General features: G+C 50.8%; 1 protein-coding gene across 3 annotated transcripts in view; it reads right to left on the bottom strand.

Moving 5' to 3' along the window:
• Positions 1-23957, bottom strand: part of MGRN1 (mahogunin ring finger 1) — a 47311-nt gene that overhangs the window by 19193 nt on the left and 4161 nt on the right. For all 3 annotated transcript variants that reach the window (XM_024553331.3, XM_024553330.3, XM_045189845.2), the window contains exons 2-8: positions 9967-10085; positions 8095-8183; positions 7484-7630; positions 6057-6174; positions 3436-3502; positions 2562-2611; positions 272-319 (exon numbers count right to left, since the gene is read on the bottom strand). In XM_024553331.3, the coding sequence (XP_024409099.1) occupies positions 272-319; positions 2562-2611; positions 3436-3502; positions 6057-6174; positions 7484-7630; positions 8095-8183; positions 9967-10085 (638 nt within the window). The remainder of the gene's footprint in view (positions 1-271; positions 320-2561; positions 2612-3435; positions 3503-6056; positions 6175-7483; positions 7631-8094; positions 8184-9966; positions 10086-23957) is intronic.

The raw sequence follows: 23957 nt of genomic DNA on the forward strand, positions 1-23957 counted from the left end.
CTATATTCACAGTGGACAAGATCCGGGGCTACAACAGTCAATGCTGTTGCACGTGGTGGGTGTGCACACACGCATGCACCCGATGACCCTGACCCTGACTTCCCAGAGTCCACAGCAACGACAAACAAGTCAACAGGCCTGTCCCCAGCTACCCCAACAGCAACCATGGTGGGAAGGGAGACTGATCCACGGAGACCACTGGATTGGGGGGGCAGGGAAGGGTGCCTCTTTTAAATCAAAAGGCTCGTGACGTTTCCTCTGACAGACTTACAATTTGCTTCTGCTTTAACGGCTTCACAGAGAAGCTACCGTCGACATGCTGCAGGAAGAAAAACACTGACGTTAATTGGCATGCAACACTGCTCAGCCAGCTGCAGGCCCCTCCTCGGTCACCTCACATCCACAGCTAGAAAAAAGAGGGACAATGTGAAGACTAAAGAGCCAGGTCAGGTTTTCTCAAGTGTGGCCTCTGACCTGCCCTCGACACTACCCAGAGAACCTTCTCAAGATACTGCCTTCTGGGTCCTACCCTGACCTACAAAACCAAACTCTCCCTGGTAGATCTCAGGCATACTCAAGTTTACTACCATTAGTCAAGTTCTGATGATGGACAAGAGCCTCCCCAATGGCCAGCAGCAGCAGCTGGACAGCAAGAAATGGACACCAGATCTAGTCCTCAAAGGGCTTGGTCTAGTCACAAACACAGCACGAGAATATGTACACGCATGCATACAAAGGTCTAAAAACTGAGAACGAAATAGAGCAAACGCCTTCAGTGGTACCTGGGCAGACATACTGCTCAGAGTGGACGAGGTTAATTAAGGTACGAGATCTGAGATCTCATAACGATGCCAGTTGTCCTTCTGGGTTAACCGAGACTAGCACTCGGCATTTTCTGGTAAAACTGACGGGCTCCTACAGAAGCTTCTGGTATGTTGGACTCCAAAAACAATGCGGTTTCTCACTGGGATCTAAACCGGAAGCCCACAATGTTTGCCGGATACAGCCCATCCACCTCGGCCTAAGAAGCAGATGGGTAAATAGTTACTATCTCTTCCAACAGGCCAGGCTTGAGGAGCAGAGCTGGAAATCCCAGAACTGGAGAGGCAGAGGGCCAATCTCTGCCCAGGGCGCTTGGTGCCACCACAGGCCTGGGAGGCCAGGGAAAGCACTGGACCAACGGGCTAGAAAGGTCACAGGCCCAGCTATAATGACTCCTGCAGCCCGTGGACAACCCAGACCACAGGAATGGGCCGGGCTCTGCACTCAGGGCTCTGGGGCTGCAGCCACACACTGGCTGAAGATGCTGGGGGTCAGCAGGATGTCCAGGAGTGGTGGGAATTGCTGGATAGGCAGCCCAAGCCTGATTTCCCTGTGCAATCCTTGATGCTCACCCACGTAGGCCACAGGCTGGTGCTAAAAACCCTATACAACTGCAGAGTGCCAACCCATGTCAGAGCACTGGGGGGAGGGGTTGGCAGGCATGACATCTTCGAACACAGGACACTTCCCACTACCTCCAGTAAGGGTCTTGGTGAGCAGGCACCCTGTCCCAACACAGCCAGGCACTCACTCGCTGCATGGATGGACACAGAGAACTGTCTGGCCCCAGGGCCAGGGGTGACAGCGGAGTTGGAACTGCCTCTAGACCCAGCAATGTCGTAACGCGGAGATGGTAGAGAGGCAGACTGTCCTAACCACCAATGCATCCTGTAAACACAGCCTGGGGACTTGGGTTTATGTGGAGAGCGGCAGCAACCACCTAAGTTAAATACACGTTAACACTAGCTAAAGGTAGTATTAAATGAATCCTTCTATGTAAATGGCCTCTTTTACACATGGGGCATCTCCAGCTGGGACCCTCAGCAGAGACTGGGCGTCTTTTCCCTCCACCACCCACAGAGGCTTGGTCCTCGTCCATCCAACCAGCATTCACTGGGCACCTACTTCATGCTGAGGATCCGACAGACCAGGGGCCTTTCTGCCCTCAGACAAGTTCAACAAATGTCTGCCCAAAGGTCAGGAAGGCCCCAGTGGGGAGGGAGTTCTGCCCAGCCCCAGGTGACCAGGATGATGTACCCTCCTGAAGGCAAGGCAGGGCCACCTGTGACTGTCTGAGGACCAGGTGGGGACTGAGAGGTTCTGATGATTCCCAGGATCCTGGGTCTGGTGGGAAAGGCCACAGCCATAGGAGCTGGTGTCCCTGGAGGATCCCTTTGAATCCCAGAGGAAAGCTGGTCTGACCAGAGCCCTCCATGTGGGCATCCCACCCCTGTGCTGGCAGATTACAAGGACTTCTAGTGGGCAGATTACAGGGACTTCTAGTGGGTTGGCCACCCCAAAACATGCCCTCACCACATACCACAAGCCCTTGAAAAGCCTCCTGATGATAACGCTAGACTTGAAGGCCCAGCCTCCTGAGATGCATCATCTCCCCTGACGCCAGGAACCACGGGGGAGCCTCCCATGTGCCCAGGCCTGGCATGATCTCCAGACTCCTGGTCTCAAAATACCACCTCTCTGCCCATAGCTCCCAGGTCAAGGTGCAGGATAGCACTTACCTTTTCAAAGGCAGCCAACAGCACATGGGCGTGGCCAGTCACCTCCACAACTGCTCGAGAGAGAGAAGAGAGAGCACTCAGAGCGCTGACCTGCCCCCTCCCCCAGCTTCTTTCTCCTTCCTCTCAGCAGATGCTTTCCCATGCTCGCAGCCTGCAGGCCTCAAGCCTTTGGAGGGTTCCTCCTTATCTTGCCTTCCTCTGCCCGGGGGTTCCTGCCTCCCTTTGGCTCACACCTTACTCCTCCTCCAAAGCAGCCACTCAACTGCTGAGGCTGACTCGGCACCTGTTGTCTGCTTCTGCACAGGAGGGACGTTTCAGGCAGGCCAAGGAGCCAGACTCTGCCAGTGGGCCTGGGGACCAGCCCAACCTGGCAGAGCTCCACAATTCACACTATAGACTAGAGGCCTGAAGCCCACAGAGGTGGAAGAGAGACCTAGCAGGACTGGCTGGGTCGGTGAGGAAATCTGCACGGCCTGAAGAGGGCCTGTCTAAGCTCCCTGCAGGTCCCTGCTAACTGTCTCCCTCATTCCACTGTGAGGTGGACACCAGAACTGGAGGCCTGTCTAGCTGCTGTTACCGCAGTGTAAGCAAGGTTGCCACAGGGCCTTCCCACTGGGGGTGGGGGACAGGCTGGCCAGGAATTCCTGAGCTGGAATGAGGCCCCACAACCCCAGGTGGGGGAAGCACCAAGAGGGCCCTAGAGAGGAGATGGAGAGCTAGTTGCTTGAGCCCCACGACCCTAAACCTGCTGACAAGGCTCCCACATCCTTTATCACTTCCACATAAACTCCTTCCTGATGACTGAGGCAGGAAGTGGATTCTTCCTGCAGGGTCCACATGCTGGAAGGGAGAATGAAGAAGAAAGGCCTCTCACCATCTCCTTCATCCACCATGGCCTGAATGACCACTGGAAACACTCCCCGGTCAAGGTCAAAGTTCAACTGAGGGAAAAAAGGAGGTGGGACGTCAGACTGAGCTGGAGGGAGAAGGGACAGGGAGGATGGCATTGCAGCAGAGCTTGCGAAGACAGACAAAAGGCCTGGCTATGTCTTCCTCTTTTTGTGGCAAAATAGATAAAAATGATTAAAATGGCAAATGTGTATTCAATTCTGATTACTTCCTTTGTGCACCTGCAGCTGGCACCCCATCCCAGCTGCATTACATAGGAGGCTGAGACTCCCAGGAAAGGGGCCCAAAGAGTGTGGGGACCAGGGAGCGAGGACCATCTCCCCCAAATTCCCACTCCACAGAAGTCAAGCGCCAGAGCTAAGCGTGCTTGGAGAGGACAGAAGCTTCCACCCACCCCAGAGAGGGTGAGGAAGACGTTTATTTTTACTGCAAGGAGAGAAGCTTTCTCAGGGAAAAGCAACGCCCTAGGTCAGGAAGAAGCCAGGCAGCTGAAGCCTGCATGAGTGATTGGCAGGCTTCCTGGCTCACACTTCACTCTTCCCCTACCCAGCCCTGGTGGGGACCTCATACCCTGGCACCCTTGGGCTCTCCCTTGGGCTCTTCAGACACAGTGAAGCCTGCTGGACAGGTCTTTGCAAACCCCAGGCCAGACGGACACCAGGAAATAAGGAAAAAACAAAGGGCAGAGGAAGACTGCCCTTTGGCTTTGTGGCTTTGACTGAAATAAATGGAACCCCGCAAGGGGGCTGGTGGGGAAAACTAGCAAAGAAACCACTCCAGCTGCAAGGAGGTCTGTAAGCACTGCCCTAGAAAGACGTCCACAATATGAATCAATAAAAATATAAAAATTATACATGTGTTGGCACAGGTAGGGAAATCTCCATACCTTATCTCTTAATTTTGCTGTGAACCTAAAGTTGCTCTTTAAAAAAAGTCTGAAAAACAATTTTAAATTAAATTATAAAAAAAATTATAGCCAAGAAAAATGAAAACAGGCATTCAAACAAAAACTTGTATAGAAAATAGCACCATTATTCATAATAACCAGCAGCCGAAAGAAGACAGGACACCGAGTGAAAGCAGCCAGGTTTATATGAAATGTCCATCGCAGGCAAACCCAGGGACACAGAGCAGGCGAGTGTCTGACGGGCTGTAGGGTAGGAACGGATGAAATGCGCACGAGGGGCGCTCCTATGAGAAGGATGGAAGCTAGGCTCTAAAACGGGATTGGTGGTGGTTGGGACTTGGATTTACTGAAGTCCCTGAATAGAACAACGGACCAGTTTTACAGCATATAAATTACACCTTGATAAACTGGTAAAAAAACAACAAAACAAAATAATTCAGAAGCGTATTAGTGTCGGTACCCGGTACAGTCTGTTCCTCAGGACCGGTGGGGCCCAGGTCCCGGGCCTCCTCGGACACCGAAACCCTCGGATGCTCACGTCCCCTACACGAACAGCGTTTGCACACACCTACACACGGCCTCCCATACACGGTTAGTCATCTCTAGATCACTCACAGTAGCTAATACAACGTAAACGCTATATAAATAGTTGTTGTTCTGTACTATTTGGGGAGTAATGACTACAAAATGAAGCTTATACGCGTTCAGACGTGTACATCCCATCGCAGGCCTAACTACATAGCACACATCAGCAATGGGACATTTTTTTAAAAATATTTTTCAAAATTGGGACAACTGTAACTGCATAATCAATAAAGTATAATTAAAAAATAAAAATAAAAACATTTTTCGTCCGTGTTGAACCCGTGAATGCAGAACCCAAGGACACAGGGGGCCGACTACACATGCGCAGCGTGTTATATGACTCTCTTCCTTAGACCACGGCCCTCTGCAGAAACGACCTCTGTCCTCAGGTCAGAGTATCCTCTGATTGATGAGTATCTTCTCCGGTTTTTCCTCAAGGTTATATACCCACACGTCATACCTGTGGAAATGGTTGTGTGCATTTTTGTGTTTGCCACATACATGAGACTATAGTGCATTTCTTTGCCACTTGCTCTTCTCCAAGCCCAGAAGGGGCTTTCCACGTCGGTATGCACAGTACACAAGACGTCTTTCATGTGCTCTAAAGCTGCATGGCATCCCATAATACATGTGAAACAGGGTGCCCACATCGTATACATGGGTGGTTCCAGTAACATCAGTGATGGACATGTAGGTTGTTTCCAGTGTTTACTATTACAGACAGAGCTGCAATGAACACCCTTTACATCCCATAAATTACTAACCCTAGCTACGGAACCACTAGGTGGAGGGGACCCTGCCACGCTGCAGTCTCGTGGTCCTGAGACTGTACCTGCACCAAAGCTGGGCACCAGGGCCTCTGCCGCTGCCTTCTCACCTCAGGCATCCAGTCCAGCCAACACTTGGACCAAACTGCATTCCTCCGTGCAGCGCATGTGCAAATGAGCACACATGCCTTGGTCGGCAGCCACTCCTGTAGCTTATCAACCATGTGAAGAATCTGAGCAAACAGACCCCACTGTGCTCACCCCCCACTAAGAGGAAGAAATTCAGGCAAGGGGCCAGGGGAAAAGGGGGTCCAGCCAGGCGGTTACCTCATCATCCTTCCACTCTGAGAAGTCGATCTTGAAGGAGGGCAGGGAGAACTGCTGGCTCACCCCCCTCTTATAGTGGACGGTCTCAGACTGCAGGGCAGGGCTTTTGGGGCTGTACCTGAAGGGGCAGCCGAGAGAAAGGATGGTGAGACTCTACCAGGAGCAAACACTCTGCTGTATCCCAACCTCAGGGCGATCCCCACCGTCATAGGACCGCTGAGGCAGGGGCTGGCAGGCACTGGTCTTTTGGACACCTAGTGGTCCCACCCTACAAGTCCCAGCCCTTCTCTGGTGGGGCAGGAAGCCAGCCTATCACACCCCGAGAACCTCAAGGCCTCATTCTGCTCACCACCAGCTCTGCTTGGGTCTAGCCTGGTTTTATGAGTCTTCCAGAGCCCACACCTACCAAATAACCTGGCTACCTTTACAGATATAGCTTTTTACGGTTTGTTGACTTTTCTGAACAAACATGGTACAGAAATATACATAGTACCAAGTACCCTCCCCACCACCCCTGCACCCTGTGTTTGCTCCCAGCCACCTGCTGCTTCTCTGCCCATCCACAACTCAAGTATCACTCTTGGGAGAGCTGAGGCATATTTACACCTGTATGCATGAGTGTCTCTTCTTTGATATTCCAGGAGCAGCCGCCTACGCTCTGCTCCTTTATTGCTCAGACACCTGAGCTGTCCTGTAGCCACCACATGTAGAGATGCCGTGTCCTCTGAACGCCGCACCGGTCCCACTGCAGTCTGACTCTGACTCAACCAGGCCCCTATGGCGGACACCAGGTGGTCCCCAGTATCTTTGCTTTTCCAAACAATGCTTCCAGGACCCTCTTCTACATACCTCTCAGCCACACATGCAAGTATATCCCCCAAATGAATTCCCAGAAAAGGGATAGCTGGATCAAAGAGTACATAGATTTCTAATTCTAATAAACTTGGACATCTCCCCACTCAGGAATCCAACACACAACTTTTATCCTCCCCCCCTCCCCCCCACCACACACTTACTGTCCCTTGGGCTTCTGTCTCTCTCTCTTTAGGACAAAGGATACTCTGAAGGGCCCTGGCATGCCTGGCCTGAGAAACTGGCACTGCGGGTTGCTCGTGTGCAAAAAGACTCAAAGTTGCAGCTTTCAACCACCGCTCCATCCTCAGATCAAGTCTGGCCTCCAAGTGGTTCTCTCCCACAGGATAGACAGGGCATCTCCGCCCATCCCGCCCGGGTCTGGCCCCACAGACTGGAGGCAGGCCTGCACTTCTGTAGTTGTGCCGAAGTTGCAGGTTTCAAACTTTTGGAATCCAAATGACCCTTATCTCAAATAAAGCCTCTGAAAGTTCAAGTATATAATTCAGACAAGTGCACAGCTACTGGGGCCCTGCCCTGCCACCCTGGGCCTACCATGCGCCACAGGGACTCACACAGCCATCCCATTTAGAAATTCCTCCACCGCCTGGCAGTAGATGGTGATGGCCACCCGCGCATCAGCATCGAAGGTGAACTCCAGGCTGTAGAGGACGCGGGGCTTCTCACTGTCCTCAGTGGGGCTGTCGGCACCATCTTTGTACCTGCCAGGGAGCCAGAGGAACAGGTAGTAGGTCAGGGGGCATGCCCCTCTTGCACAGTGCACACCATACCCTGAGGGGCCCCTGAGTTGGCTGCCTGGCTGCATCACTCCCTTCTAGAAATGTGGAGGCCCACTCCCTGTTTGGACAATAAGGTTCAACAATGCAGGGTTCTCTTTCCCTTGTCTCCTACAAATTCTCTTGGTTTAGAGACGGCCCCAGAAGCCTCAGGTCTTTCAAGCTTAAAGGGGTTTCTCAACCGTGACAGTCAGACCTGCATCATTCTTGGTTGCGGGGGCATCCTGTGCACTGTGGGGCACCTAGCAACCTTCCTGCTGTCTGCCTGCTAGACATCACCTCCAGCTGTGACAACCAAAAATGTCTCCAGACACAGCCCAACATCACCGGGGTACAAGTCACCAGCTGAGAGCCACTAGTTTAAAGAATGCGGAGGGGTCAAGGGTTACCTTACGAGCCGGAGTGAGTCTTTTCGGATGTTCACCAGGCTCCTCAGCGTCTTCACCGGCTCATGGGGGGCAGGGGTGACATAAGGAAACTAGGAGGGAAAAACCCAATGCAATCCCAGATGACTCCCCTACGTGGCAGAGGGCAGAAAACAGGGGTAATCCAAGCTCTGCCCCCACCAGGTGCTCCAGGGCCCTCACGCCGACCACCGGATGACATTGTCCTCATTCACATCAAAGTAAACTGCAGGCAACATGGCCAGCACAAGGCAGAGCTGGGACCAGAGCACCGTGAAGGATTGTGGTCACGTGGTCATGGTCCCTCTATTCCAGGAAGGACTCTCAGTGAATGTGACCTGGCCTGAGGGATCTGGTTGGGGCTCTCAAGCCTCGTTCCCACCACTGCCCTGAACCAGGCAATCTTTCCATTCAAGGTCAGTGGTCAATAAAGATATGGGAAGAGTCATGTGCACACGCGTGTGCACACACACACAGTGCAGTAAAACTGGCAGCACCTGGAAAACGTGGATGCATCAGTGTCGGTTCCTGCTTGTGAGAACACACGGAGTTTTACATGGCACCATCGCCAGGGAAATCTGGGTAAAGGGCACACGGGATCTCTCTGCATTATTTCTTTTCTTTTCTTTTTAAAAAATGTTTTATTTATTTATTTTTAGAGAGAGGGGAAGGGAGGGAGAGAGAGAGGGAAAGAAACATCTATGCGTGGTTGCCTCTCACATACCCCCTTACTGGGGACCTGGCCCACAACCCAGGCACATGCCCTGACTGGGAATCAAACTGGCGACCCTTTGGTTTGCAGGTCAGCTATCAGTCCTCACCAGCTGGGGCTCTCTGTATTATTTCTTACACCTGCAGGTGAATCTGTGGTGGTCTTGAAGTAAAAGATTAAAAAAAAATGATTTACAGGAGGCCTGTATGAGCCAGGCCCTGGGTCAAAGCTGAGGCTTCAAAGATATGGATGGCAAGGTCCTGTTCTCATTCTCATGGACTTGGGAGGGTGGTGGAGGCCAGCACTCTGGGCCCTAGTCTCTAGCCTCTCATCCACTGGGATCAAGATTCAGTGTCAACCAGCTGCTCTATGGCTGAAACAGCCTAGAGAACCCTCCCTGGTCCAGAGGACCTCACACCCTAGACCAGGGAAACCCCAGGACTCAACAGCTTCAGGGGATGGGGCCCAGTGCCTCCTGAGAGAAAGGGCCTCCAGCCTGGCCACTCACTCACAGTGGGGACCGAATTCCCACTCAGCGTCCCCCCTCAGGAGCCCTCTCCTGTCCCCCTCTCCCTTTTCAGTCTCCATTTGTCAACTGTCCTCTTCTTTACTGTCTGCATGCCCTGCTAGGGAGCTGGCAGGGTCTGTCCTCTGTCCCCTGGAAGGGTCCCAGGAACACAGAAAGTGCCAACGAACAGTGAACAAACGGAATGCAACACGTGAATGTGTGCTTCTCTGGTGACTGATAAGGCACTTGTAAAAACTGTTCACCAGCCACTTGCATTTCTCCTTCGGGTCTTATCTCTTGTCTACTGTTCCATGGAACATGGATGTTCTTTTCTTTTCAAAGAAAGTTGTCCAAGAGGCCTGGGATCAAAGCCATGACCATGCGCAACCCCAGAGCATGGGTGCACCAGGTTCAACAGCAGGTACTCTGTCCCCAGGGGCCCGCCCTTGGTCCCCCCGCCTCTAAGGGAGCACCACCAGGACATGCCGCATGCACACGTCATGTGCACACATCCGGCTGGCAGCTCTGCCCAGTTTGGGGTAACTCAGTGCCCACCTGTCCTTGCAGCTGGGACACGGATGGCTGAAGGCCGAGGTCTCGCCCCCACTGCCCACACACCCAGCCCTACAAGACCCACCTGGACTGGGCGATTGCCCAGGAAGTTCAGATCCATGTTTTCTCCAAAGAGGTAACCTTCAGGGTGGGGGGTGTCAAATTTCTCACCTCCCATGAAAAAGTGTGAAGCGAAGTAGTTTCCTGGTTAAAAAAAAGACAAAACACAGCTGTAGATTAAGGTTTACCACAACCTTTTTTTTTTTTTTAATTTTTATTGTTATTCAATTACAGTTGTATGCCTTTTCTCCCCATCCCTCCACCCCATCCCAGGTGAACCCACCTCTCTCCCCCACCTCCACCCTCCCCCTTGGTTTTGTCCATGTGTCCTTTATAGTAGTTCCTGTAATCCCCTCTTCCCACTGTCCCCGCCCCCACCCCCCCTCCCCCCGCCCTGGCTATTGTTAGATTGTTCTTAACTTCAGTGGATCCAAAAACTATGGTATATTTACACAATGGAATTCTACGCAGCAGAGAGAAAGAAGGAGCTTAGACCCTTTGCAACAGCATGGATGAAACTGGAGAGCATTATGCTAAGTGAAATAAGCCAGGAGGTGAGGGACAAATACCATATGATCTCACCTTTAACTGGAACATAATCAATAGAAGAAAAAAGCAAACAAAATATAACCAGAGACATTGAAGGTTTACCACAACCTGATGCTCCAGTGGGACCATCAGATGGCTGAAGAGGCTCAACCCTGAGAAACGCACCATTCGGAGAGAAGCCGTCATGGGCCGTGCCTCCCACTTGCACTGCAGGCCTCAGCCCGTCCACCCGGCCCGCCCCACCTCTGCACCCACCCCAACACCCTTCCCTCTGCAGGACCTCTCCCCCCGCTCAGGGACTCATGCAGCACTCAACTCCAACACTGTTCCTTCTCTAGCAAGTTGAGTTGTGTTTCCCACAAGGATATGTTCCAGTCCCGACCCCTGGTAAACGTGCACGTGACCTTATTCAAAAATAGGGTCTTTACAAACGAGAAGGTCGGACGACGGTGGGGTGGGCCCCAAATCAAGTTACCAGTCTTCATAAGAGAAAGTGGGAGATCTGGACACAGAGGCACACAGAAAGAAGGGGAGGAAGTGTGAAGACGGAGGCAGACATTGCAGTGATGTGGTTACAAGCCAAGGAATGCCCAGAGCCACCAGAATCTGGAAGAAGCAAGGAAGGATCCTCCCTAGAGCCTGCAGAAGGAACCAACCCTGTTAACACCTTGGTTTTGGACTTCTGGCATCTATAACTGTAAGAACAAAGTCTGTTGTTTTAAGCCACCCAGTTTGTGGTGCTTATGATAGGACTAGCAGATGAATACACGCTCCCTGACCTGAGACTAAGTCGGCTCCCCCCAGCCCAAATCCAAGCTCCAAGTCTGAGTTATTATTTCATTCATATGTGACTCCCCCCGACCCCCGAGAGTCCTGAGGCTGGAACTCATCTGGAGGGAAGGCTCAGGAAAAGGCAGAATCAAAATCGGAAGCCAGGTTGTCCCTGCAAGGCCTTCCAGGTGGGAGACAGGTCCCTGGCCTTGAGGCTCCTGCTCCAACCTCATTCCCATGTCGTATCCAGGGACATTCAAGGTCCAACCATGTTATGTCCCCCCAAGTTCCCAGACTTTCCCCTCCACAGGCAAAAAATGGATGAGGTAGACCTCCTCCAAGAAGGCCCCCATGGTTCTCACCTCCTCTGTAGATGCATCCTACACACTGAATAGGGCTGACCTGTGTGACCAGCAAGATACTGTAGAAAAGATGAAGTGGGACTTCCCAGGCTCTGGAAGAAGTCAGCCTCCATGTTATAAAGACACTCAACCTGCCCTATGGAGAGGTCCACTTGGCAAGGAACCGACACCTCCAGCCACAGCCAGCAACAGCTTGCAGCTGCACAAGAAAGCTACCCGGGAAGCAGATCCTGCGGCCCAGCGCACAGCTTGACTGCAACCTCATGGGAGACCCTGAGCCAAAACCACCAGCCAAGTCACTCCCAAATTCCAGATCCACAGAAACTGAGAGATAATAAGCTAAATTTTCAATTTGTCACTCAGTAAGAAATAACTAACACAAGGGGCTTTACTCCTTTTTCCTCTCTGGGCTCCTGATTCTAACATGTTTCTATGGCCACCACCCTGGTCAAAGCCACCAGCATCTCCTGTAATCCACCCCACCAGCCTCCCCACCCTCACCTAGCCCCGAAGTCTATGTCCCACATTCCCCCGCTCAAAAGCTTCTGATGACCTCCGGACTACACAACTAAACTCCTCCCCATGGACTGCACGATGCAGGCCTGCCAACCCCATTCATACCCAGGGCCCGCGCACTTGCTCTTTCAGCTGCTTATGAAGTTCTTCCCCAAGAGTTCTGCCTTGACCCTGTCCCACATCTGTCCTTCCCAGCAAGGCCTTTCTGACGGTTCCATTTTAAATGTACAACTCCCACTCCTGCACCTGGCCTGCTGACCAACCTCGCCCATTCCCCTCTCTGCTGTTCTTTTCCAGAGCACTTTTCACACCCTGATGGACTATACACAGGAGGCCCCCACATCTTGGTGCAGTTTTAAGTTTTAATAACTTCAGAGGTGTAAATGCTACGGAATAAAACCTCTGGATTAACAGGCAATGGACGAGCATTACTTTTTTTTTTTTACTTTAACATTTTTACAACTAACCTGTATTACTTGAAAACAGGAAAGTTATTTTTAAAAGACTGAAGACAGGGCACAAGGATGTGTGTTACAACAGTGGCTGTGACACCATGAAACGAACCATGTTCTGGAAAACCCACTGAACTGTGTATTTAAAAGGGCGACTTTAAGAGTGTGTGAACTTTACCTCAGTAAGGCTGTTATTAGGAACTGGAGGAACCTGACCAAGTTGTGACCTTGTAAATCATCAACAACTTTGGGGGTATTAGATCTGTATGTGATCTTTGTGTTTGTTGGCAAGTAAGTTGGAATTTGAGGCTATTGCTCTATCAAACCCATGTTCATTCCCATCAACTGATTTATGTGAACACGGTTTCTCAACCTAAAATGAAAAACAGAACCAGAGCTGACACTGACCTGTCTCATCCCAGCAACAGGTTGTATTCAACTGTGACTACATGAATCCTCTGGCGGGGGGAGGCGGGGATGTAACTCATCTATTTAAGAGATACATGTCCAATGCTTTTTAGTATTTATGTTTGTTATTTATAAAAACTGTAATATTTGTGTTGTTTTCATCAGTTGAGTATTTGTAATGCCCACTCGAACCTGGAGAAAAATTCTTTTAAAATTCTCACTTCAATTTACGTACATATTTTGGTTGCAGAGATATTCAACATGTTGACCGATAAACGAATTTCAAGCATAAAAAGTTGCAGCCACCCTGCAGGTTCCTCAACAAGGAAATGGACAAACAGTGACGAGGTAAGTCAACGTGGCAATGACAAGATGGAACCACAAAGCAAACACGACTCACACAGACGAGTTTTGAAAACACCTCATAAAGCAGCCCCACAGCTCGGACGTGGAGCACCTACACGCAGAGGAGCATGAACCCGACACGGGAAGGAAGAGACCAGGTCCAAGCAGCAGCCGGAGAAATATGAAAGAGACGACAATATGGAGAACGTTAACTGTGAATCCTGAATGGAGGGCGTTCGCTATGTCACTCTCTATTCTTTCCTGTTTTTGAATTGCTCACACTTTTTAAAAAGCAACTCTAGGAGAAATGTGTGCCTCAAATGGAACTGGTAGCAGCCCCCAAGTGTGCATGTGTGTAGGTGTAAGTGTGTGTGCGTGTGTACTGTGCATGCATAGTGTGCATATGTGGGTATACAGGTGTACTTGTGTTGTGCTTATGGGCGCATGTCTGCGTGTATGTGTGTGTGGTGTGTGCTGTATGAATATTGTGTGTCTGTGTGTGCGCACACTTGGGGACCAAAAAGAGCGGGCAGAGCTATGAAGAGGGAGAAAGGGAAAAAAGCAGCAGCGACTCAGGAGAGAAACGGAAGGAACACACAAAGGTGAAGATGAGAACAGAAGCCACCACACCACCAGCTCTTCCTCCACGGCCCCAAGGCAATGCCCCAGCCCAATTTTCCCACGGAACTCATCGAGGTGGGATAGATCCTGCCTCTACTTTCTGTGTGGGAAATTAGGCTCAGAGGTCACCAGGCTGGTGACGGTGGAGCTGGGCTCAAACCTGCTGACTCCAAGCTCATCGTGTGTCTCAGCCCCACACTGGGCACCTCCCCTCCCGTAGCACAACGACGGCGATGGCAATCAATGATCAGTGGTGTCATCTCTGGTCACAAAGGGTGGCTGTTCACACACAAGGATCTACACGCAAAGGCTTCCTGGAATCAGAAAATCCTTCTTGTGGCTACACTTGCAGGGCCTGCCAGGGGCCATGATTTCAGCCCAGCAATGAGGCACTCTCCAGGACGCCACGGCCTCAGAGCTTCAGCAGAGCCGTCCTCAAACACGACAGCTAAAACAAATTCATGCCCTTGTCCCCTTCTGCTTGTCACCAGTCAAGGGTCACTGCAGCTCAGATGGTTCACCTCCTCTCTGCCCAAGGGATTCCGACTCTGCCCTACTTACTGGTGTCCAGGTGACCTGGAGGACAAAGAGGTAAACCACCACCAAAACAAAGACTGAATGCCTTCCCAGAAGGTTACCAGCATTCCCACACACGGGCCCCACTGCCTTTAGACACCAGGTGCAGAAGGACAAACGTTTCCTCACCTTCCAGAAATGACAAAAATCAAAGCCACACCCTGGCAGGTGTGGCTCAGTGGATTGAGCACTGGCCTGAGAACCACAGGATCACCAGTTCAATTCCCAGTCAGGGCACATGCCTGGGTTGTGGGCCAGGTACCCCACAGGGGACGTGCAAGAGGCAACCACACATTGATGTTTCTCTCCCTCTCTTTCTCCCTCCCTTCCCCTCTGTCTAAATATAAAATAAATAAAATCTTTAAAAAATAAGGAAAGAAAATCAAAGCCACAAGGCCACCAGCTAGTGGCTGTTTCAGTAAAGTCCGGTGGAGGTGGGCACGTGCTGTCCCTTCAGGCCACAGAGCAAGCCAAGACGACTTCTGGGTTTCCCTTCTGTGTGTCCATTCCATTTCAAATGTGTGTGTAGTGCTCATGTGTGTGATGACCATCGCTTACCACAGAAAAATGAAAACACTTAAATTACCTAAATGAACTGACCCTGCTGAGGGAGGCACCAGGGAAAGATCTCCAGGGAATCAGAGTGAAAAGGCCAAGCACAGGTCCCCACGCAGAGCACAGATGGACTCCACTAAATGAAGGGAAGGACCCACACCACACTGCCTGCAGGAACCTCCAAGGAGGTGGGCAGAGGGCCGGGAAGAATAAAATGGGACTTCGACATTTTCCCCATAAACATCTACATTGCCTGAATCCTTCTTCACTACATAGATATTTTTTTTAAATCCAACTTTATCAAGAGACCAGAGTTTGGGACCCTGCTACAGAATGAATGTTTCTGCGCCCCACCCCCAACTCACATGGTGAAACCGAACACACAAAGTGATGGTCTTTGGAGGTGGAGCCTTGGGGGCGAGTAGGTCTTGAGGATGCAGCTCTGATGAAAGGGACCCCCATCTCACCCCAAGCTGTGGAGCAGGGCTATGTGTCTCGGGGTTGCCTATGTCCTCATAATTCCTGAGGGCCACCTGCTTGGGGAACATGGACTCCAACTGCCTGACTTGGTGACCTTCCTATCAAGGTTCTAGGTAACCCAGCCTCTCACCTCATGCTCCTGATACTGAGGCCTGACACCAAAGGAATTCCCAAGAGCAAACGTGACCACGCCTCAACCTAAGGGCCAGGCCCCCACTCACGACTCTGCAAACTAGTGATTCTGCTCTGCACTGTCCACCTCAGTCTGTTCCCACCTTTCGACTCCAAGATGAGGTCTCCCATAATCTCCTTATAGGCTAGCTGCAATTTGCCAGCAAATCCTGTTTTTCCTTATTTGTTGCTTGGTTCACACTCTGTCCTCCCCCTTCTAAGACCAAGGATCGTATTTGTTCACTGCTTCATATCCCCAGTGGCCATCACTACGGCCTGCACACAGCAGGTGCTCAATAAAAACTCGACAAATAAAAGGTGGATCAGCCCTGACTGGTGTGGCTCAGCGGGTTGAGAGTCATCCAGCAAAAAGGTCACCAGTTTGATTCCCAGTCAAAGCACACGCCTGGGTTGTGGGCCAGGTCCCTGGTTGGGGGCACACGAGAGACAACTCATCAATATTTCTCTCACACATCAATGCTTCTCTCCCTCTCCTTGTCCCTCCCTTCCCCTCTCCAAAAATAAATAAAATCTTAAAAGAGAAGGTGGATCAAATAGCCACAGGGGAGTGGGGAGGGGATAGTGGGGAGAGGGGTTTACAGGAGCTATTAAAAAGGACACATGGACAAAATCAAGGGGGAGGGAGGTGGGTTTGGCTGGGGGGGATGGAGGGATAGGGAGAAAATGCAGACAACTGTAACTGAATAATAAAAATTTTATAAAAAAGGTGGATCATACTATTATTCCTTTTGATAGTCAAGAAAACAGGCAGTACAGTAACTAGCTCAAGCCACACACCAGTGAGAGGTGGCATCCTCACTGAAAACCCACGTTGACCCAAGAGCCTGTATTCTCAACTACGCAAATGCAGTGAGTTTTTCTGCAACACCACAAGTAAATCTCCAATTCTCAGCAGATGCCGACTGGGTGGCCTACACATTTAGCTCAATTATGCCACTATGTACCCGCAATAGTGTCAGATCCCACAGCTTAAGTCCCATACGACTGCCCCCCCCCTCAGATGCCAACCACAAGACCAGGCTGTCGCCTATTCTTCTGACCGAGGGTCTAAAGATCAGAGGCTCCCATGACTTCCCTCTCAGGTTCATTAACGTGCTAGAGAGGCTCACAGAACTCGGGAAAATAGTTCACCTCCAGACTGTCAGTTTATTAGAAAAAGGACACGACCCAGGAGCGGCCAGATGAGAGATGCACAGGGCGAGCTATGAGGAGCTTCCATGCTCCCTCTCCGTGTGCCACCCTCCAAGCACACGTGTGCTCAGTGTGCTCACCAACCTAGAGCTCTCCAAACCCTTCCCTTTTGGGTTTCTACAGAAACTTCATTACATGGGCATGAGTGATTAAATCACTGGCCCCTGGCAATCATCTCGCCTCCAGCCCTCACACGCAGTTGGCTTCCCTGGCAACCAGCCCCAATTCTCAGGTGCTTTCCAAAAACCATCTCATTGACATGAACTCAGATGCAATGGAAAAGTATTATAAATATCAAAAACACCTGTTTCACTTTTACCATTCATCATTTAGGGAACTTCAAGGATTTTAGAAGCTCTGTGCCAAAAACGGATGAAGACCAAATATATATCTTTTATTTTATACCACAATTATCCCTGCCAGGTAAACCATGACATTAACAACGACAAATTCCACTGCCCCTCCTAAGAAACACAACTGGCCCTGAAACCTGGGACACTGGCATGGACTTCGCTCAGCTGCCCAGTCTTCACTCCCCCTCCAGGGGAGGGGAGCAGGAAAGGCACGAAGGCATCTGTGAAGGCTAGGAATAGCTCACTGATCCCATTGGCTGAAAATTTTCTCATTCTGTAACAGAACAGATGTTTTTCGGATCCAGCATCCTGAAATCCATGAAATCTCCTTCCACTGAGCCCCAGCTGGGCACGACCACCAGGACATCGGAACATCACGGTCCCGGAGAGTACAGATCTCAGGGAAGCATCTTTAGGCCCTCGAAAATACCCCCTGCCAGATGGGAGGCCAACAGCCCCACAGCCTGTGAGCCTCTTCCCAAACAGAGAAGAGACGACTCCACGGGGGTGACACCCACCTCTAATCTCCTGCTCACGACTGTCACACATGTGCACACAACAGCACTTCCCTGTCTGCCACACTCAGGGCCAGTGACTGGGCGCCCATAACCTCCCTGGGTCTCAGTGTCCCGTCTGTAACATGGGAGGCCTCAGTGAAGTACCCTGGCTGCAGACTGAAAGTAAGAGGACAGCTGGGGATGTCCTGAGGATAAAGGGAGCCCTGCCCAGGGGAAAAGACGTGATAAGCGTCTGCCTCCCAGGCTCTTCTAGTGTGAAAGCCTACTTAGTACAGGCTAACGATTTCAAAAGCTCTCAGCCCCCAGCAAGGAAGGAACACCAAGCAAAGATTCTGGCTCTCTGGGTTCCCGTAATTTGTTGTAGCCCCTTCTTGGGGTGGAGAAGCGATCCTCCCCAGCTTATACTCCTTTTCTGGAAACAGCCTCCACCACCCACAACGGTGGGCCCCACCTACCAGAGCCTAGGTCTCTCCACCTAGACACAGATGGCAGGCCAAGGTGGGTACCTGACTGTGCTGGGCCGATAACCAGATTCTCCCCCGTGGAACTGGACTGTGGAACTGGACCCAGCGACCACAGGCCTTGGTTCTTGAGGGCCCCCAGTAGGTGGCAGCGGGCTTTACACTGTCACTGAAGTATGATGCTGAGGCCAGAGCAGAATGGGCTCTTTGGTTTGACCTTTCCACTCCTTGATTATCCACCCTTGGGTTCCAGAGGACACCTCCCCCCGCGCTTCCAATGCATTCCATTTCCTACTTAAGCTAATTTCCATAAACACCATAGCAACAGCCAATTTCCAAAGAATTCAAAATGTAATAAAAAGCATGTAAGAAAGAACTCCTTCAAATCAGGGAGAAAAAAAAAGAGCCAATCCAATGTCAAAAATATGCAAAAGATTTCACCAGGTCCCTCACAAGAGGAGGAAGAGACATGAATGGCAATTTACAAACAAGAAGTACTGAACCTCCTTGGTCATCAGGGAAACGTAAATTACAACTACAATGAGATATCCCTGGCTAAAATTAAAAAACCAAATCAACAAATAAACACCCCCCTGATACTACCCAGTGTTGGGGAGAATGCAGAGCCAACAGAACTCGGGATGCTCAGCCCAAGGGGGTGCGCGTTGGTTCAATCACTCCACAGAACTGTAAAACCTGCTGATTCCACACACGCACCACAGGGCCCCCGCGCCCACTCCCAGGTATGAAAGTGGACTCAAAGAGGCGAGCAGCTGACTTAGAGCAGTCAAAATCAGAGTCAGAAAAGACAGTGGTGGTTGCCAGGGGCTGGGAAGAGGGGAATGAGGAGTTAGTGTTTAATGGGGACAGAGTTTCAGTTTCACACGATGAAATGAGTCATGGGGGCAAAGGTGATGATGGCTGCACAACAATGTAAACGCAGGTGATACCACTGGGCCGAGCACTTAGAAATGGTTAAGATCGTTATTGCTATGTTATGTGTATTTTACAACAATTAACAAACTCAGGGAGGCAGGGGGACAAAATAGACCCAAAGAGAAAAAAAAAAAGGGAAAAAAAAAACCCAGACCCAAAGAAATCAGACTCATGGGCATCAAAGCCAGTCACAAGAGGGTCCACTGCAGCATTTTCCATGAGAGCCCAATCCAGGAACTCCCCAACACCCCTCCACGTGAATGGGTGAACACACAGGGGCACCACCTGGAAGATCATGCAGCAAAGAAACCAGCGACTTCCCCATGCAACGTACGCCAAGGCCTCTCATCATCAAATGTGGAGGGGTTAGAAAGTGTCCACTTCTGTTTATGTCGAGTTCAAAAACAGGTAAAACTCACCTCCACCTCCAGTGAGGTCAGGAGGAGATTCCCCAGGGAGGAAGGCTGTGAAAGGGCACCGGGGGCTTTGGGGACTGCTGCCATTCTACCTCTTCAACACCTTCACTTCACGATCATTTGTCAGGATGTACGCTTATGATCTGTACATTTTCTCTGTGTGTCACACTGAGTTTAAACATATATGTAATCATACACACTCACTTTTTAAAGCACTGAACTTGTTAAAAGTCCTTCTTTCCACTGCCACTAAAGGCTCCCTGGGGAGTATGGTCACTCATGGACATCAGTGACCATGAGTTCCCGGGGGGCAGGAGAACTGGACAGCAGAAAGCTGCAGGTAACAAAAGAGGATTCCAGGGTGGAGCCAGCATGATGGTCTGCCCACCTTGGGAGGTTTACCCACGGGCACCCAGGGCCAAGGGGGGAGGGCCCAAGTCAATAGGATGAAAGGCCTGGGAAAATGGTGTTCTTTCTCTTGGGCCTTAGACCTCCTTTAAGACACAGGTGGACAGATGTTCCAATGTCAGAGCCATTCTTCAAGGCTCTTGTGTCCTCCTAGCTCTGTGAGAAAGCAAGCCCACAGATTTCCTGTTAAACAGCAAGTGGTTCCTCTCCCAGGCTGTTCCACCATGCTACCTTTCCTGCAAACAGCAGAGGTACTGGGCCTCACTCCTTCTCAGAGTCTGTACTGGTGTCACAAGCTGGGGCTGAGCCTGGTTCCTCCCAGCTCCAAGGAGCTGGGCAGACACGGGAACAGTTGGTGGAACTGAACAATTCAACGGTTAGTTATTAAGTCCCTGAGCAGGCGTTACAGGAGTGGTGTATCCGATACCACCCACCCTTCATTTTACAGGACAACACAGAAGTGTGAGGCTGGATGACTGTACACGCCCAAGAGAAACACACACAGCAAACGCCAAATGCAACATGGTCCTATTCGTGTACCTGGCTTGGGCAGCATTGCGTTTGAGAGGAGAAGGAAGTGGCAGTGGTCACTGCCCACCAGAGTCAACCAGGAAGTACAGGACATTTTCCAGGAAACTTCCGAGCCAGGTCCCACTCTACCGGCCCACGTGCACTTGCAGAGTTGAGACTGAAAGAGGCCTGGGTGACCAGAGGTTAACCTGGTGAGCTGGGGAGCCTGGGGCCCAAGAGCAAGCTAATGGCCCTGAACTTGGAATCCAGTGCTCCTCCCACTATACCCCGCCATGCTTGTGGGAGGGTGTGTTGTGAAAACAGTAAAAGGCCACCCCAACTATGAGGAAGAAAACACGCACACACATACACACACACATGCCCCTTTTATGCTAGGCAGCCAGGCCCTTAATGCCACGGCAGACTATGGAAGGGCAGCAGCCACTGTTGTGGCATGGGATGAAAGGCCCCTTGGCCATCTGGCCAGACCAACCCAACTGAGGCTGTCTTCAACTGCCAGGCTGTGAGGGCCTTTGCAGAGCACAATTTCAAAGGGCCAAGAAAGATTCTGTTACCTGTCAGCATGAAACATGGCAGGGGTGATGTGAAAGTTCGACAAAGCCCAGGCAGGGCAAAGCTGGCAGGAGCCGCCATAGAGCCAGGTTATTGGAGTCACAAGTGACAATTTCTCACCAATTCCCAGAGAAACTATGAAAGGTCCCCTGACACATGCATGGACCGGAACAGAATAAGGGACCTCAGAGACAAACACGCAGGGCTCTGGGGTCTTCTCAAAACCCCGAAGACAGGCAACACTCCAACATCAAGACCTGACAAATCTCAGCCCAGGGGGCCGCAGGGCCCAAGTGCCAATGGCAGGCTTCTCCACCCAAGCCACCCTCTGCTGCTGCTTCAGGAAAGCAGGTTCCAAGGTGCCTATCCCCCGTGGCCAACGTAGAAGTTTTTTGTTGCTGCTCTTTTGTTGTTGTTTTAACCTGAAATATAACAACTGAAGCTTGGGGAATACAGCTCATTTACACAGCTCTACAACACAAACTCAAAATCAAGGTGACACGAACAGGGGCACAGAACCGATTCTCCCGTGACCCACACAGGTGACACCTGGGAAAGGCGAAATGTGCTGTCGGCAGCAACGCTGGCGCAAGTCTTTGAGTGGGGAGGTAACCCCCCCCCACCATGTGCAAATTGTGTGCAAGTGGAGCCCCTCTTCCCACCCCCTAGCCCTGCCACCATTGCACTGGTCTCGGAGCACAAGTTCACTCCCTCTGGAAAGCGACAGCTCATGGAACCGGAATGCCCCCAGTGACAAAAGACACCCTTGGTGACACAGAGCATCCTCCCACACTTAGAACACCTGCCTTGATTCTTTCCTTCAGGACCAAATAAATCAGAGTTGGCAAGGCCCTGCTCTGAAAAGAGTAAACCGACACCAACATGGAGTGTGGTCAAACAGACGTTCCTAGACCACCTCAACAGAGAAGCACATATCACAAGCCCCCTCACGTCCACCTTGGGCCCCTCCATCGCGTAGTGGCAGACCCAGGCGTTCTCGGCCCCCTCCCGACACCCTATGGGATAAAAGACACAGCCCCGTCTGAGCAGTTTGCACACTAGGAACATGGGGGTCGCTTTCTGCAATAAAAAATTTGCACAAGCATTTATTAAATGCCTGTTGTGCACCAGGCCCGGGTGCTGTGCGACAAAGGGCTCAATCTGATTTCTGGTTCTTCTGCCAAAGAGGACAAACGTCTGGTGTCACAAGGACATGGCAAAGCTCCAATAAGATAATGGAGGTGAAATGCTCTGAAAGGGCACATACCTGATTATGTACAAAAGGTTTAGATCTGGGGCATGGCCCCCCTACCCGGGGCTGGTGGGTCACAGGGCTGATCAGTCCTCCTTCTGACATTTCTCTGGGGGGATCTTCCCAACATGACCTCCCTTAAACACCAGGACAGAGCAGCAGGTATGCTCTGAGACACAACTGACAGTAACAATAGCAGTAGGAGGAGCAGCTGTGGCAGCAGCCACCCACGACGAGGCCCTCCATACGTGTACCTACTGCACTCCAGGCTCTCGCCCCATGGACGAAGGACACAACCTTCTCTTTCAGTGCTTGAATGTAGTGTCCTAACATCTGCTTTGAACCTTGGCTGGGAACCGGCTGGCCATATGATGGGGCAAAGAAGTGCAAAAATAAACTCTCACTTTTATGGTCAACTGATTTTTGACAAAAGTGCAAAGGCAAGTTGATGGGAAAAGAATTGCCTTTTCAACAAAACATGTTGAAATAATATCCATATGCAAATAAATGACCATAGATCTTTACCTCAACCATACAAGAAAAAAACTAACTCCAAATGGATCAGCGACCTAAATGTATGAACTGAAACTACTGAACTTCTAGGGGGAAAAAAAATGAGACCTTTGAGACCTTGGGCTGGGCAAAGATCTCTTAGGTATAACCCCCAAAACATTAACCACTAAAAAAAATTTTAAAATCACCCTGGCTGGTTTATCTCAGTGGATTGAGCACCCACCTGCTAACCAAAGGATCGCCAGTTCAATTCCAAGTCAGGGCACATGCCTGGGTTGCAGGCCAGGTCCCCAGTAGGGGGGGGCTCCAGAGGCAACCACACATTGATATCTCTCTCCCTCTCTCCCTCCCTTCCCCTCTCTAAAAATAAAATAATTTTTTTTGTTTAATTTAAAAATTGAACTTCAAGAAGCGACTGACACTGTTAAGCAGTGATGTGCTATCACTGAAGCGACTCAACATGACTGGATTTTTCGCAATTGCTAACAGGTCAAAATGCAAATCTCCATGAAGACCCTGACCGGCCAGACCATCTCCCTGGAGGTGGGCCCAGTGACACCATCGAGAAAGTAGAGGCCAAGACCCAGGGTAAAGAAGGCACCCCCCCATCCTTCCCCACCCTCACCCCCTGCCCCCACCAGCAGACGCTCATCTGTGCAGGCATGCCCCTGGAAGATGGCCGCGCTCTTTCCGACTACAACACCCAGCAAGAGTCCACCCTGCACCGGGTCCTCCGTCTACGGGGTGGCTGTTAATTCTTCAGTTTTGCATTCACAGTGCCCAGTGATGGCCACTACTCCGCATTCTAGCCATTCGTCCCAGTTTAAGTCTAGAAATTACCAGTTTCAATATAGCTGAACCTGTTCAAATCCTGTTAATAAAGGATTCATTGCACAGTAAAAAAAAAAAAAAATTGAACTTCCCCAAGATTTAAAACTTTTGCTCCTCAAAAGACACCATTATGAAAATAAAAAGACATGCCACAGACTGGGAAAAAATATCTGCAAATCACAAAGCTGATAAAGGAAATGAATCACTGCATCCAGAATAAAGAACTC

The sequence above is a fragment of the Desmodus rotundus genome, unplaced genomic scaffold, assembly GCF_022682495.2.
Source record: "Desmodus rotundus isolate HL8 unplaced genomic scaffold, HLdesRot8A.1 manual_scaffold_156, whole genome shotgun sequence".
Lineage (NCBI taxonomy): Eukaryota > Metazoa > Chordata > Mammalia > Chiroptera > Phyllostomidae > Desmodus > Desmodus rotundus.